General features: G+C 39.9%; 1 protein-coding gene across 1 annotated transcript in view; it reads left to right on the top strand.

Annotated features, from left to right (window-relative positions):
• The window catches only part of plce1 (phospholipase C, epsilon 1), a 347,723-nt gene extending 332,618 nt beyond the window's left edge, over positions 1-15,105 (top strand). The window contains exons 29-30 of the mRNA XM_048609167.1: positions 1,735-1,943; positions 11,850-15,105. Of these exons, the coding sequence (XP_048465124.1) occupies positions 1,735-1,911 (177 nt within the window). The 3' untranslated portion in view covers positions 1,912-1,943; positions 11,850-15,105. The remainder of the gene's footprint in view (positions 1-1,734; positions 1,944-11,849) is intronic.
• The last annotated feature ends 1,575 nt before the right edge of the window (positions 15,106-16,680 follow it).

Raw genomic sequence — 16,680 nt, 5'->3', positions numbered from 1 at the left:
CTTCATCAGAAAAGCTTTTCTGATGAAGGGTCTAGGCCCGAAACGTCAGCCTCTCTGCTCCTATGATGCTGCTTGGCCTGCTGTGTTCATCCAGCCCTGCACCTTGTTGTCTCGGATTCTCCAGCATCCGCAGTTCCTACTATCTGTGATGGAATACTTCCCACTTGCCTGGATGAGTGCAGCCCTGACAACACTCAAGAAGCTTGACACCATCCAGGACAAAGCAGCCTGCTGGATTGGCACTTCATCCACAAGCATCCACTCCCTCCAGCATTGACGGTCAGTAGCAGCAGTGTGTATTATCTGCAAGATGCGCTGCAGAAATTCACCAAAGATCCTCAGGCAGCACCTTCCAAACCCACGACCACTGCCATCTGGAAGGAAAAGGGCAGCAGATATGTGAGAACATCACTACCTGCAAGTTCCCCTCCAAGCTGCTCACCATCCTGACTTGGAAAAATAGCTGCTCCTTCACTATTGTCCATGTCCCACAAGTGAATAAGAAAAACAGGTTATGTTTCATTTATACAGGAAACTGGTAAGACCATGTCTGGAATACTGTGTACCGTACTGATCTTGCCTTGTTTAAGGAAAGATATAATTAGAAACAGTTCAGAGAAGGTTTACCAGACCAGTACCTGGAATGAATGGGTTGTTTTATGAGGAAAGGTTTAACAGGCTAAGCTTGTATCTGCCGAACTTAGACAAGTCAGAGGCAATTTGAATGAAACAGTACAAGATCCTGAGGGATTGTGAGTGGGTCGATGTGGAGAGGATATTTACATCTGTGGGAGAATCTATGACTTGGGGACTCTGTTTAAAACTCAGGGGTCACCCATTTCAGATAAAAATGAGTTGAATCTTTTTCTCACAGAGAGTCAAGAATCTTTGAAACGCTTGCCCTGAAAAATCATTAGAGCCTGAGCCTTTGAGTGTTCTTAAGGCAGAAGTGAATATATTCTTGGCAAGCAAGGGGGTGAAAGGTACTCGGGTGGATGGAAATGTGCATTAGAGGTCTCAATCAGACCAACTATGTTCTCATTAAATTGCAGAGCAGGTTTGAGGGGCTGAATGGCCTACTCCTGCTTCTTGTTGGTATGTATTATTGTGGGAGCATGGTCAGTACAAGGGATACATCCATTCAAGAAGGTCTGACAATGATTTCTAGGAATGTACAATAAAATTAGTCTTGCCAGCATCACCCAAATCCTAAGAAAAAATTAGAAAATACGTCTGATTTGCTGTTGAGTTTTAACCGTGGCAGTATCCAGTTAATTAAGGATCTGGGCAACTAGTGAGCAAGTGCAAACTGGCCGGATATGAATATCGGCAAAGGAATGAAAGTATAGAAAAGAAAACCAGAACACTCTTACACGAGGTTTTGTATTCCAGAATATACAGAAAGATTATACTCTGCTGTATATATGACAAAAATGGAGAGGGTTTGCATACGTTCAGCATTATGTATAATATTTTCTCAATAAACTGCCAATATGTTAAATCCCATATTATAACTTATAAGATGATTCAGAAATGTTATCAGCAGCCTGGATAACTATTGTTTCTTTGTTTTTATGCCAAAAATGCTGAAGAGAATTCTGCTCCACTTTAATTTAAATAATCCAGCAGCTGACCCTCTCCAGATGTCACGTTGTATATTTACATGACTAATTTCTTCCTCATACTGCTCTCTGTTGCTTTCTATGATCGATAAATTCTGGAATGTTTTGGCAGGCTGCGCAGGAGAAGAAGAAAGGCCTCTCTTTTGCTAATGAACTGAAGAGGTTCACAAAATCGAATAAACAGAGCCGGACTTTTTCAATCCCACTTCAGGCAAACCCTCCAGAAAGCACCCAGAGTAAAGACGAGAAAGCTACATGTAATGTGTCATTTGCTGAGATCACCGAGTAAAACCTTTGACGTTGTCGTATGTGACTGCCCAGGTATGGCTCAGCACTTCATTTCTTACTGACTTTGACCGGGTCACTTCATAGAGTGTAATACTGCCAAAACCATGAGTAACTGGTCAGCCAGCACGTCATAAGGAGACATGTTTATAATGGATAGACATTTTCCCAACTCCACCAATGTGCGGTGCTGGCAGAAGTTAACAAATGCTTTTAAAATTGAGCTTGCTGTCCAAGGCCTCTTAATTACCTCTGCTGCTCATTGGCTCAAACAGCAAACCGCAGAATTTTAAAGAGTGGTTTGCAACGCGGCACTCTGTATGGAACCAGACAGGACTAGGTCTGAACAACTTTGGACCAAAGCCGCTTTTCTGTGCAGTGAGGCTGTGTTCTGAGGTGAACCTTTGCAGTGTTCTATATTATACTCCTTACACTGGCAATGTAAAGCAATGTTGAACTGTTGTGAACAACAACACAATGTTTACGAAGTATTGAGTTTAACAAACTCTGAGAAAAGAAAGGTTTAATTGAAAGTAGATGAATCGGAGAGCTTTTGCATCCCATGTCCCTGCCCTTGGAATGTATTCTATGTTTGTTGAAATGTGACTGATGAGTTAATCTGCCTATGTTGCTGACAGCCATCCAGATGGCAGTAACCTACCCCTCAACCTTCCAAAGTAAATGGTTCCTGTGGAGACAGTGGAAAAAAGGGTTAGCTGGCCTTGTGCAAAAAGCTCAACAGTCTCCCATTGGCAGCAGCTTAGTTTTACCTCTTCACCATTGAGAAACTAGAGGCTGTAATGGAAGTAATCAAAAATATCGGCATAAACTGCACACGCATGAAATGACAGCGGGAGGAGTGGGTTGTCCGTTTTAGTCGAAGCTGTTCTCTGGCAACAGTAGTTACAGCTGTATCACAAAACTACTTCAGGTATTGGATTTCTAATGTAAATGCATTAACCACAATATAAACAATGTTCTTTGTTTAAAAGTAGTGCTGATCAAGAGCCAGTGTCAGTAATTGCTTGTGGCCTGCTAAACACACCATAATAATCTTTTGATGTCTTGGTTCCAGTGGTGGATAGAAAATTCACTTTATCCGATGGATTAACAACAAAAGCTTGCCTCTGTTTTTGTTTTGCTGGAGAGATGGAAAGAGAGTTGACATTTCCAGTCCGATATGACAGTTCTTTAGAACTCTGAAATCCAGCCTTATTAAAATTTCCTTTTGGACAGCAACAATTCAGAAGTCTGCCATTCACACTTGCTCTGTAAATATCTTTCATTTCCTGTCACGTTATAACTCCATTTGGCTCAGAGCATGAGTTCTTATGTCAGTTCTGGTCTCCCCTCTTTCAGCCCACCACATGTTCTTCCTTCTTGTACTTTTCAACACTTGCCCGTTTCACCTAGATATTACAGTCCTTAAGGAGCTTGTGAAAAGGTATGTGCAGTTAGGAATGTCATTTCCTATCTTTATTTCGATGAATCTGAAAAGTCAGGTGGACATCAGTGTCTGGCTGTTGGGCTCATTTCAGGACATGTGAAATTTTGTGTGTTAAAACAGAAGTTTGATGGGACAGTTGTTGCTGGGTCCAGCATTGTACCTTGAACTTGTTTGACTCTGTCCTGCATCTTCCAGCTTTTGACCTCCTAAGGAGCTACTTGTTTTAATCAACAAGGTACCACCTCTAACTGGTTGCCAAACTTCCCTCCTGGCCAATTCTGTAACTTTCATTTAAAGTGCTACACAGCTCGGAGCAAGGAGCCTGACCCTTGCTGGGTGGTGTGTTCTTGGTCTCACTTTAAATATTCGATGGTTAACTGTATTCCTCTCCACTGATGCTGCATGACCTGCTGAGTATCTCCAGGGTTTTCTGTTTGTTGTTCATATTTGCAGCATCTGCAATATTTTGCTTTTTGTTATGAGGTTTTGATTTCTTCTGAGTCACTTGTTTATTCTACTATTGCAAGAAGTCAGACTGGTGAACCTCCATTGACTGCCCTCTATGGCAAACGTATCCTTACTTAGGTAAGGAAACCAAAACTGTACAGAATACTTCAGGTCTGGTCTCACCAAGACTCTATGCAAATTGCAGCAAGATGTCTTTCCTCTTGTACCGCAGCAATTAAGGCCAACATGCCATTTATCTTCCTAATTGCTTGCAGCCGTTGCAAGTTAGCCGTCAGTGACTAACAGCCTGAAAAATATCCATTGATCATTACTCTCCATTTCCTATTACTCAATAGATATTGTATCGACCTTTCTACTAACCCTTTCATTCGATGACCTACAGCTTTACTCTCAATTTGTAGTGTGTAGCTGTTTGGCTTGTATAGGTATACAGACTGTCCTTGTTTTTGAAGTTATATTTACGTAATACAGCACAGTTACCACTGAACATTTCACAGAGCGTTTGGATGCAATGCAGTTTTCTCAGGCATTTGAGCACATGGTTCATGTTCTTGAGGGATCTTTAACTCTTCCACTTGCTGATGGCAGGGACCTGCATGGGAGACTTTTTGAGTTTGAGTTTGATTTATTGTTGTCACATATACCAAGATACGGTGAAATGTGTTGTTTTGCGTGCTATACAGGCAGATCATACCATACAAAGTGCATCCTGCAGAACAGAGTGCAGGATATGGTGTTACAGCCACAGAAGGTGCAGAGAGAGAGAGATAGATCAGAATTAACATTTTAAAAGGTACATTCAAAAGTCTGATAACAGTGGGGAAGAAACTGTCCTTGAATTTGTTCATATGTGTATTCAAACCTTTATATCTTCTGCGCATTGGAAGAGAGTATAACTGGGGTAGGAGGTGTCTTTGGTTATGTTGATTGCTTTCCCAAGATAGTGGGAAGTATAGATGGGGGTCAATGGATGGAAGGCTGGTTTGTGAGATGGACTGGGCTGTGTTCATGACTCTCTAGTTTCGTGTAGTCTTGAGAAGACCAGTTGCCATACCAACCTGTGACGAATCCGAATAGGAAGCTTTCTATGGTGCATGTATAAAAATTAGTAAGAGTCTTCATAGACATACCGAAGTTCCTTAGCCTCCTGAGGAAGTAGAGACATTGTTGTGCTTCCTTGACCATTGCGTCAACATGGGTGGACCAGGACAGATTGTTGGTGATCGTCACTCCCAGGAACTTGATACTGTTGACCATCTCCACCTCAGCACCATTGATACAGACAGCGGCGTGCCCCCCACTCTGCTTCCTGAAGTCCTTCGTTTTGCTGACATTGATGGAGAGATTGAGTGCTTAGCAGCATGGTGTAGAGACAACAATCTGTTTCCTGTACTCTGTCTCATTGTTGTTTGAGATCCGACCTACAATGGTGGTGTCAGCAGCAAACTTGTAAATGGAGTAGGTGTGGAATTTGGACACAACGGTATATAAGGAATATAGTAGGGGACTGAGTACGCAGCCTTGTGGGGCACCGGTGTTGAGAATTATGGTGGAGGAGGTGTTGTTGCCTGTCCTTATTGATTGTGTTCTATGGATCAGGAAGTCAAGCATGCAGTTACAGAGAGGGGATCTGAGACCCAGGTCTCGGAGTTTGAAGATGAGTTTGTTTGGAATTAGGGTATTGTAGGCAGAGCTGTAGTCAATAACAGGAGCCGGTCGTAGGTGTCATTGTTATCCATATGTTCCAGGGATGAGTGTGGGGCCAGAGAGATGGTGTCTGCCATGGACCTGTTGTGCCAGTGGGTGAATTGCAAAGGATCAAGGCAATACAAGGAGGCTATTAGGCTGCAGCCACCACATGGTTTGGGATGACCTGTAAACTCTCCCACTCATAGCCTGCCAGAGGCATTTTGGAAGGACCTGCTTGACCATGTTATGACATACACTTCCTGTGGCCATCAAGGCCTTAGGTGGGACTTGAACCTGACATTTCTGGCCCAGAGTGTAGGGAAGCTACCACTTCATTTACAGGACCAAGGGAACAATAGTTGCTCAAAATCCTGGGGCACGAAATGTTGATGTTATTTCTCCATAGACCATAAATAGTAAGCAGGGCATTTGCTGTCTTGGTAAATGATAAATACCTCCTATCCACTGCATTGGAAAGTGTCTAACCCTTAAGACCATTGATGCAGGCTGACTAAAAGCAAACGCAGGGTAACAAATAATCCATGAAATGCATGAGTCCACTTTTTAAAATGGAAAATATCGTAGGAAATTTTGGCCAAGTGTAGAAAATTAGCATGTGGGTGGATAGTTATGAATCATTTTAATTAAGATGTCAACTCATACGGGAAAATACGGTGTGTTTGTTTTGTTTTCTAGTTCAAAGAGAACTTGTACCAACTGAACCAAATTAATCTAATTATCACTTCTCAGTACATGTTAGGTACTAAAAATAAAGTAGCTTTGTAACATGGGTTTGGTCTCATCTTACCAAGTGGTCCATCTTTGACAGGTTTGAACTATGTACTTGTATCTTCAAATCTTAAGGAAGTATAATTGCTATATTCCTGGTTGTATTATTCTTTTAACAGATATTGGGTCACACACGCGAAATGTAAATTACCCAGACCATGTATAAAACTGATAGAATATTTAAAATTTTCAAACATGGAAAATAACAACATGGATTTTATGCAATTGCATTTGACAATAAACCAAAAATAGCTGAGGAAAAATTAACCCATGAATTAAAATTTCCACCACAACATACCTGTCTGCTCCATGGCCACCATTGTCCTTGACCCTTTGGTCACACAAGGCGGCATCAGCAAACCACCAGCCTCATCACAACATGTCTGCTCTCGGACCAAATCAGGCACCACGCCAGTCCTTCATCACCTTACTTTGTAGCTCAGGAACACCTATAACTTGTGTGCCTCTGCCAGGTAACTTTGCATGAAGGGACAGAAACACATCTCATGCATCTACGCAGGATAGATCTTCTGGTTCTTAGCTTGGTGTTAAATATGGCCCAGTGATATGGAAGGAACAGGCTCACCAGAAGTGAGCACTTCCACCTGTACAGTTATGTAAGGAAGAACTGAACATGGGCTTTCAAGGTTGTGTGAAAATGGAAGCCAGAGGAACATTTCCTTTCACCGACTGACAGTCTTGATTCCCTTTTGCTCTTGGTTCTATCTGTTATTTACTCATACCTTATTAACCTTCCAAATGTCAAAGACAGTTTTGTTTTTATTTGATCTATCATGTTGGCCATTAATTCATTATCCTTTAGTTTTACGATATTCTTCTTGATCTAATTAAAATCTCAGTTGTTACTAAGTTTTTTCAGTTTAAGGGTGAAATATAAAATGAAAATTTATTTCTTGCTTCCCTGATTGAAGTCCTTGCTTGGGATTTCTGTAACAATTGTTGTTGGTTTCTTTATGAAACTATACACTTAGGGCTGAACAGATTGAGTCAGGATAGTTTGAAGAAGATTTATTGTCTACTGATAATAGAAAATGTGCAAAAGTGACAGAATCTTTATGAAAAATTGTTTCGACAATCTTTTCACTTACAAATCTCTAATATGCAAATAATGCCAAGGTTTATGAAACAATTTTAAAACTGTTACAGTGCACACGTTACTAATGCATTTCTGAATACAGTGCTGCTGGAATGGGTTAGTTACCCATACTTTTAGCCCAATGTCAGCAAGATATTTGGACAATATGATTGAGGTTGAGTAATTTTTAAAAGCTAAGTCAGATTCCAGTGCAGAGAATCAAGCTTATTTAATTGATTAAAGTCTCTTCACTTGGGACTCTTACAGAATAAAATCAGACTTGTATTAAGCACTTGCAGCTCAGTTTGGTTCTAGTCAATGGAACAGTATTCCATTTCATTCACACAGAGTCAATATACTCTGTGTGAACCCTCAATAAGGCATTCTGCAGTAGTTCCCTCTTCTCTCTGAAGTCTTTGAATGCCCATTTCTCCCATTCCTTGCTTTTCTGTCATATCCTTTAGGTTTTGCACTCCTCTAGTAGTACAGACACAGTTCCAGCTACCGAAATGACCTGTGGCTATAATGTATCATCCCACAATGGGTGTTCTGTTAGAATGCATCCAGATTCTCCTCATCTTCTTAACTACACAATGCCCCTCTCCAATGCCATTTCCGATGTTGCGCAGTTGACATTGACAACCAGCTCTAACCTCTCCACCATCTCTTTTAACACCTTAACTGGCTCTGCTGGCAGACTCTATAAATGACGTTCAGTTTTGGATGAGCTGCAGTTTTCTCCAGCTAAACATTCTTAACCCACATCAAACACCTCAGATCCTGCTGGATTGAACATGACATCTTGTAAACTTGACATCACTGAGCTTTTGATCTGATATTCTATCCCTCATGTTTTCAGTATGCCTGGATCCCATTTTCTGCACCCACCTCTGTCCAAATACAGCTCCTCCTTGGAAAAACTTCCAAAGCCTACCTCTTTGATCCTACTTCACATTGAATCTCTCCTTCTGTCAGCTCCTGTTCCTCATGCTTTTGAAGGAAACTGATGTGACTTTTAACTCAGTAGATAAATCTTTCGTCATAATGCAGACAAAGACTCTGCTGGCTTAATCTGCAATGGTGCAGACAGAAAATACACTTTCCACCCAACCCAAATATGAACATAATTTGCACTTTAGTGAATCCCTTATTCTTTTGTGTGAGATGAAATGCCTCACAGTGTCAGCGACCTGATTCGATTCCACCTTCGGGCGACTGTGTGGAGTTTGCACATTCTCCCCGTGTCTGTGAGGGTTTCCTCCGGGCACTCCAGTTCCTCCCACAGTCCAAAGATATGCAGTTTAGGTGATCGGCCATGCTAAATTGCCCCATAGTGTCCAGGGATATGCAGGCTAGGTGGGTTAGCCATGGGAAATGCAGGGCAATGGGGTAGGGTGGGTTGGGTTTGAGTGGGATGTTCTCTGGAGGGTTGGTGCAGACTTGATGGACTGCATGGCCCCTTCCTGCACTGTAGGGATTCTACGATTATATGATCATATGATTATTACCTTTATTTTACAAATGGCCTGCCAGCTATGAATAAAAGTACAGTGACTTGGCACTGAAATGCCTTTTTATATACCGTTGGCGTAGTTGTTTTTCTAAAAGAAATACACAGGCACTGAAATAACTGTTGTAAACATAACCCAGATGATGATGATTTATGATTAATATGGATTTCTTTAAAAATGGCAAATGGAACCAATTAATGGATGAAACCAAACACACATTGAGCAGAATTTACGGCCCTGTCCTGAGACAAGCTTGGCAGCGGGATGTATTTAAACAGGCGACAGAGTGTGGTGGGGACACTGAAAATGCCCCAACTCATGGATGGCCTTGATGCCAATTGAGCCCATGAAGTAGGCAATACCCACAGAAGGGCCTCACGCTGCTGCGTTGGTGGGTGGTCAGCGTGCTCGGAGTGTAAAACGCAAGCCCTCATTTAGTTTGTTTGTGGGCCCTCAGCGGATGGAGATGGGGTAGACTCTCTCTTTCAAAGCCACCACACTGCCTGATCGATTTTCCCCACTGGCAAAAGACAGCAGTGCCGGCCTTCTGCCCTTTCTTCAATGTCCTGTTTATCCTGAGCCAGTGACCTTGTCCTCTGCTGAATGCATTGCCGGCAACCACCACAGCTCCTGCGGCTAGGAGGGACTGGGGTGCTATGGCAATGGAGAGTTCTTGGGTGGGAGAATGGTAATCGACATTTAAGTGGCCCTCCTCAGATCATGCAACCCAAGGCTTCCTCAGGCTCTGTAGCCAGCTGGTACCTGTTTTAAATTGTGCAGGGTGTGTCACGCTGCTACTCCTGAATTTGGCATGGAAGTTCAGAGGAGGCATTTTTTTTGTTTTTTTTGATTTTGTGCTCTTGCCAAGCAACTTTGCCTGCTATCAGCACAGATTGCTGAATATCCAGAATGCTGATGTTCACAGTCAGATAATATTCTCCACTGGCAAGGCAAGCTCAAGATGAAATCCCTGGTAAATTTATACTGACACAGACAGCAGATTGGGCTGTTTCTGAGCTGTATATATCCTGTTTAATTCTTTCAATATTTGACCCCAAGATGAGCTTCCAGCAGCAGATTTGTGGCCAGGTTGTGAAATGACTGGTTTATTTTCAGCTTGTTTCTGAGAGAGATGTGGTTGATAGTGAAGGAACCGGGGTTTTAGTGGTAGGGAGATAGAGCTGGGATGCATCAGCGTTCATCTAAAAAATGCTATGTATTTGGAGTATATCATTGCAGGGCATCATATGGCTGAGAAATAGGAAGGGGCCAATGACAGTGGGACACCAGACATCATAAATTTTTAAAAAATTCATTCACGGAATGAGGGCGTCGCTGGCTAGGCAACATTTATTGCCGATCCCTAATTGCCCAGAGGGCAGTTACAAGTCAACCACATTGTTGTGGATCTGGAGTCACATGTAGGCCAGACCAGGTAAGGATGGCAGTTTCCTTCCCTAAAGGACATTAGTGAACCAGATGGGTTTTTCCAACAAGCGACAATGGATTCATGGTCATCATTAGACCGTTAGTTCCAGATATTTATTGAATTCAAATTCCACCATCTGCCATGGCGGGATTTGAAGCCGGGTCCCCATACGTTATCTGGGTCTCTGGATTGACAGTCCAGCGATAATACACTAGTTCATTGCCTCCCCCTAATGCATAAAGATTGCAATTGATATTCCTGCTATGGTTAGATAAATAAGAACCAGGAGGGAGTAGTCCCACGCAGTTTAGTTGGATGACAGTGCAGACATGCTAGAGAAGGATGATGTATTCTACTTAAGAAAGAAAAATTCACGGGATGTGGGCATCACTTGGCTGGTCCAGCATTTCTTGCCTATCTGTAGTTGCTCTGGAGAGGATGGGGATGAGCTGCCTTCTTGGACATCATTTGGTGTAGGTAAAGCCACAATGCTGTTGGGGAGGGAGTTGCAGGATTTGTGCCTCAATGACCATGAAGGAACAATGATATATTTCCAAGTCAAGATGGTGAGTGGCTTGGAGAGGAACTTGCAGGTTATGGTGTTCCCATGTATCTGCAGCCCTAATCCTCCTTGATGGACATAGTCATGGGTTTGGAAGCTGCTACCTAAGGAATCTTGGTGAATTTCTGCAGTGCATCTTGGAGATGGTAGAATTCAAAATAGCACCTTCCAAATCTGCAATGATACCATTTACTTTGTCAAAGGCAGTTAAAATATCTATTGCCTATTTATTTCTGATTGTACCAATTTACTATCACTATTTATTAACTTACATATTTCTGGCAAATAGAAAATTACAAATACTGTGGGACATGGGGATATTTTCAATAGAACTTTCTTCCTTCATTTTATAGAATGTCAATCGAATTGTTTATTCTGTTTATACTTCTGGGGCTGTCGTTTTTGAATTTCTTCTGACTAGCAGCAAAAAATGGCTATCATAAACTTTTTGAGAAACCCAAATGAGAAATGTCAGTCTCAGCTGGTTATACCCTAAGAGATGGGAAGCATCTATTTACCCACCTCAGGAGATCTGAATTAGTAACCAATCGGTTCTTCTTATCAATGATCTAGAATGTAAATCTGGAATGTAGATTTCTTTAAAAGAAATCTGAAATAGATACAAGTAATTACGTAAAATCTAGGTTTTTTTTAAATCTAATAAATGTAACAAGAGGCACAAAACAAGAGCAAAGTTGATGGAAAAACTGAAGCTTTCCCAGCCGCCATCAGTTCTGAGGAAAGGTCACCGGACCCAAAAACGTTAACTCTGTTTTTTCCTTCACAGATGCTGCCAGACGTGCTGAGCTTTTCCAGCAACTGTTTTTGTTCCTCATTCACAGCATCCGCAGTTCTTTCGGTTTTTATTATAACGATTCTTTGTTCTTTATATTTAATTTTTTTCAGTTAACATTTACAGCCAAACATTAAAAGGAATCTCTTTTCCTACAGGTTGTTGTAAAAGTGACCTCCATAGTTCTTCACTACAACTATGTCAAAATGATGCACAGGGACTTTTAGTTAATGTTGGGGAAAACCAGAAAAATGTAACATCACTCCTTCCTTCGTCTCCTGGTATTTTCAGTTGTGTTTAAAAACTGGAAATTGCATAAAGTCCAGTCATTGGAATGAAATACATCATTTGGTACAGGTGACAGAAGATAATGAGTTAGCAACAAATTCCAATCAAGCTTGTTTCGATGTGTACGTGGTTTGAACAAGGAAGACGGCACATCTGCAAGCAGCCATCAATACTGTTCAAAGAGACAAGCAATGTCTTCAGTAGTACTGGGTATAGAGATATGCAGGTATAATCCTAAGAACTTTACAAGTTACGAATTGTAAAACATTGTGCACTTTCCCAATCACTTATTTCCTTGATTATTTGAAGGATTTGTATGTTTGAAGGTACCTATTTACTTTACAATCCAGAATCTTGCTAGATGCCAACTTCAGTAGTAATATTAAGCTGAATTGTCACACAAAGTTACTACTTTTTGATGTTTACAAGATATTTAAATTAGAACGAGAATAATTTCTGATAGAATGTGCTGAATCCATACATTAAACCTATGAAAAAAGTGTTCATAAAGATATGATGTAATTTTACTGTAGTAGAAAATCATGTAAATTTTGAGATATATAAAATACTGTCCATTTGTATTGAAATGATTATAATTATTAGACTGAATTATTTATTTAAGCAGACATTGAACACTTTCCAGTTAAAGTTACTATATTCTCATGTTTAAGTTCCAAGTGGCATGCTTATTTTGATACTACAGAACACAACTTTTAATTATTTTTATTTACAAGTGCCCACTTTCACGCACATCTTATAACTGTATGTACGTATGTGTACTTGAATTTCTTGTGGAAAATGAAGTCAAACAGGAAAGAAATTTCCATTAAGTATTTGAGCATTTTTCCTTAATTTCTGATGAGCATTTTAATTTTGTTGTTACGTTGTGTTAGGCCAAAATTGTTTTTAAAAAACAACATACCATTGAACTGTGCAAAATATACAAGTGTTTTTGGCAGCTTCTGTGTGCCTAAGTTACTTAATATAGTGGCTAAGCAGCTGTAATGTTTAAACGCTTTACTCAATAAGTTATGATTTTAAAACACAGATATTTAATGACAGTTCAAATAGAGTTATAGTAGTGACACATCAAAACATTGACCGCAGGACTCTCAATGGCATATGTACAAAACACATAACCTATCCAAACTGCAGTAACAGGAACAACAAATGCTGATAGAAAGCCTTAAAGGCTCCTGAAACTTCCACTGCAGAGGTTACTTTCTCATGTGCCTGACTGAGCTATAACTTACCACCAACTCTACAGCTTGAACAACAAAAATGAAATTTTATCATTCAAGAATATGACAGCAACTTATAAAACTAATAACAAACACTAAATGGCCTGCATTAAGTAAATTAAGTTTTTGAGATGCTTAAGAGTAACTTGTGGAAACAGCCACTAGCTGTTACAAGATTATTTAATTACTTGCTTCTTTAAAGGCACTTAACATTTTTTGCATTACTCCATGTATTACAGATTATAAGAACATCTTAAATATATAGTTTACTCCCTACATTTTCTTGCTTACAAAAAAATTAACGCGAAAACAAGGGAAGAGCTGATGTTCCTGCTTTACGAAATGTAAAATTAATATTTCTGCTTGAGGTTACCTAAGATTCAATTAAAAATTAGGTGGGTCATTCTCATCTACACAATTAAATATTGATTAGATGAGTTTTAGTTGAAACTTTAAATGTACCCACATAGTTGTCAGATGATGTCATAGTCACCACATGAAAGTTGTTTGCACCATTTTAGTAGCAGAGGTGATATAACTTGCCCATCTAGCATGCTTTCTTAACTGCTACCAGACAGAAAAATTGGTTTCTTGGAAGATAATGTATTTTATTATTAAAATGTTGTGCAAAGTGACAATTGACAAACAAAAGCATGAGTTGCTGCAGCCCCTTTAGTTCTAATTTTGCATAGCCTCTCACAAATGTCAGCAGTTATTTCTTTCTTTATTTATTTCCCTTTTTTATTGTGCTGAAATTTCACTGTGTAAGAGTTACCACAATCATATAAGATTTCTATTAATAGATTACCTCTTCTTGAATAATGAACAGTGTCATTGAATGCATGTTCTGTATTGATATTGAACAGTGGAAATTCACTTTGTTTCATTTGACCAGCACATGTTCTCTGGCTAGAGCATTTGTTTTTTGTTATTCCTAACTAATCTCTGCTCAGTATGAACAGAAGCTTTGTGTCCCGATGCATTTCAATTAGTTTGCCCTGACATCAGTGTTTCTTTTTACACAAGTTTTGCTTTTCATTTTTTTTTTCCTCGAGTCTATTGTTGTTTTAAACGTACCTTTTCATAAGGTCAGTGAGGGCCAGTTGAAACAGTTTTCAATGGTACACTCTTGCCACTTGTACTTGTGAACATACATCTAATGGAGGCTGCATTGACAAGGTTTATGCCATAAAATGATTGCAGGCTCATTCTGCATGATATCACAGTACATTCACTGGGCATTTACTTAAACAAAGGCTGGTATTTATGGTCTTAAATTTGTAAATACTACAGTTGAACTGTTTAATGCATTTTCCTTGCACCTATTTATCAAATTTAACTATTGGGTAAATACTAAAGTAAATTACTATTAGCAATTGTGTGTGTGTGTAACCCACAATTATATTAATTTTTACTGTACTTAGTTCTATCGATAGGCAAAGGAGATGTCAAGATTTCTGAAGGTATTGGTATTCTGAGAACTTCAACAGTGCAATGTTATGTTTTTAAAGGTTGCAAAATTGTGCCAAATGTCCATTTTTTATACAAATCATGTTTTCAGATTGTATATGAATATGTGTTGCGAATTAAATGTTTAATGTATTTATATCTGTAACTGACTTGGACAATTAGAGTATTAATGTTGAGTTGATCAGAATAAATATCAAGTCTGTACCAACAGACAAGTATCTGAAATGTATCAGCATATCAAAAATGATTTCTCACAAACATTTTTAGTTTGTTTTTATCTTTTTTCATAAGATTGCCACCAGCATTTCAACCATTCAGGATAAACCACAAAATATGTAATGTTTTCTGATGTAAATGTGCGCTGCTACTGTGCAATGTTGGTTTCTGAAATGATTGAAAATATACCAAGTTACTGATTATACTTATTGTGTCCGAACCTATAGAGGAAGTAAATCAGAGGCAAACCAAAAGGAAAAATGGCAGATTGGTCTGTTCCACTGCTCATGGATCAGCTAATGGTGAGCCAAAGAGAGACATGCTAGATATGACTGGCTGTTGAATAACATTTATTGCAATAGTTAGCACTGAAGAAAGGTGCAAAAATGTGTGCACATAAGCAAAAAAAATTTTGAAAAATGAAATGATTCAAGACAGGATGTGTAGAATGTTCGCATTCTGTGTGGCATGCTGATAAAACTGAGTTTACGTTGTGGATAAAACAATCATTTCACATTTCTTTCAGATGTTGTTGGCTTGTAATCACTACTTGCCATTGTTATATTACATGGTTTATTAGTTCTGTATATAGTGTGTACTAGATTGAATAGGCATGTTGGATACAGAAAGGTTGGCATGTGAGAATATGATTGGACATAGGTAGGAGTTTTCCAACTTACCCTTCAAAAGTTCCCAAATCCAGAGTATGGTCCAAGATTCCTATGGCTACAAACCTGGAGAAGCTGGCTCGAGTCCACAGAAATTGCAGGAGGTGCTCATATAAGAGTCCAAGCTCTGCAAAGATGTGGGGTGGAGGGTGTGGGCTTGCAATCCAAAGACTTATCCCATGTCAGTGAAAATATGTAGGTACCAGGAACACTTGGAAAGACAGGGATCGAGTAGGGATAGTCAACACAGACTAATTTAATTGAGTTTTTTTGAAAAGGTGACTAACTGCACTACCCTTATCAATATATTTAATGTGGCCTTCAGTTAGGCTTTTGAGAAGGTCCCACATGGGAGGCTGGTCCAAAAGGTAAGAGCCCATGCAATCTAAGGTAAGTTGGCAAACTGGATCCAAAATTGGCTCACAAATAGGAGGCATAGAGTAATGGTGGAGGATTGTTTTTGTTGTTGGAAGCCTGTGATTTAACAGTGTGCCACAGGGATTGGTGCTGGGGCCCCTGCTGTTTGTTATGTGCATAAACAATTTGCACCCAAATATAGAAGGTGTAAGTCTGCAGGTGCCATGAAAATTGGTGACATTGTTCAGAATTGTCTCAAGTTACAGTCTGATATTGATCAGGTGGTAAATTAGGCAGAGTAATGGCAGATGGAATGCAATCGTTGTGTGAGGTGATGAATTTTGGGAGGCCTAATAAGGAAAGGATATACACAATGAATGGTAGCTCTTTGGGGATTACTGAGGAACAAAGGGACCTTTTGTGTACAAGACCATAGATCCCTAAAGGTATCAGCACAGGTAAACAGAGTGATAAAGAAGACATACAGGATGCTTTTCTGAAGAAGGGTCCTGACCCAACACGTCAACTTTCTTGCTCCTGATCCTCTGTGCTCCTCCAGCATCGGCAGTTCTTACAATCTCTGATACAGGATGCTTGCCTTCATTAGCTGAGGCATTGAATATAGGTACAGGGAAGTGTTGTTGCAACTTTAGAGAATAGTGGTTAGGCCACAGATGGAATGCTGTGTGCAGTTCTGGTCACCACACTAGCAGAAGGACATGATTGCACTGGAGAGGATGCAAAGGAGA

Source organism: Rhincodon typus, chromosome 20, assembly GCF_021869965.1.
Source record: "Rhincodon typus isolate 14 chromosome 20, sRhiTyp1.1, whole genome shotgun sequence".
Lineage (NCBI taxonomy): Eukaryota > Metazoa > Chordata > Chondrichthyes > Orectolobiformes > Rhincodontidae > Rhincodon > Rhincodon typus.
The sequence above is the reverse complement of the archived record's forward strand: the minus strand, read 5'-3'. Positions and strand labels throughout refer to the sequence as shown.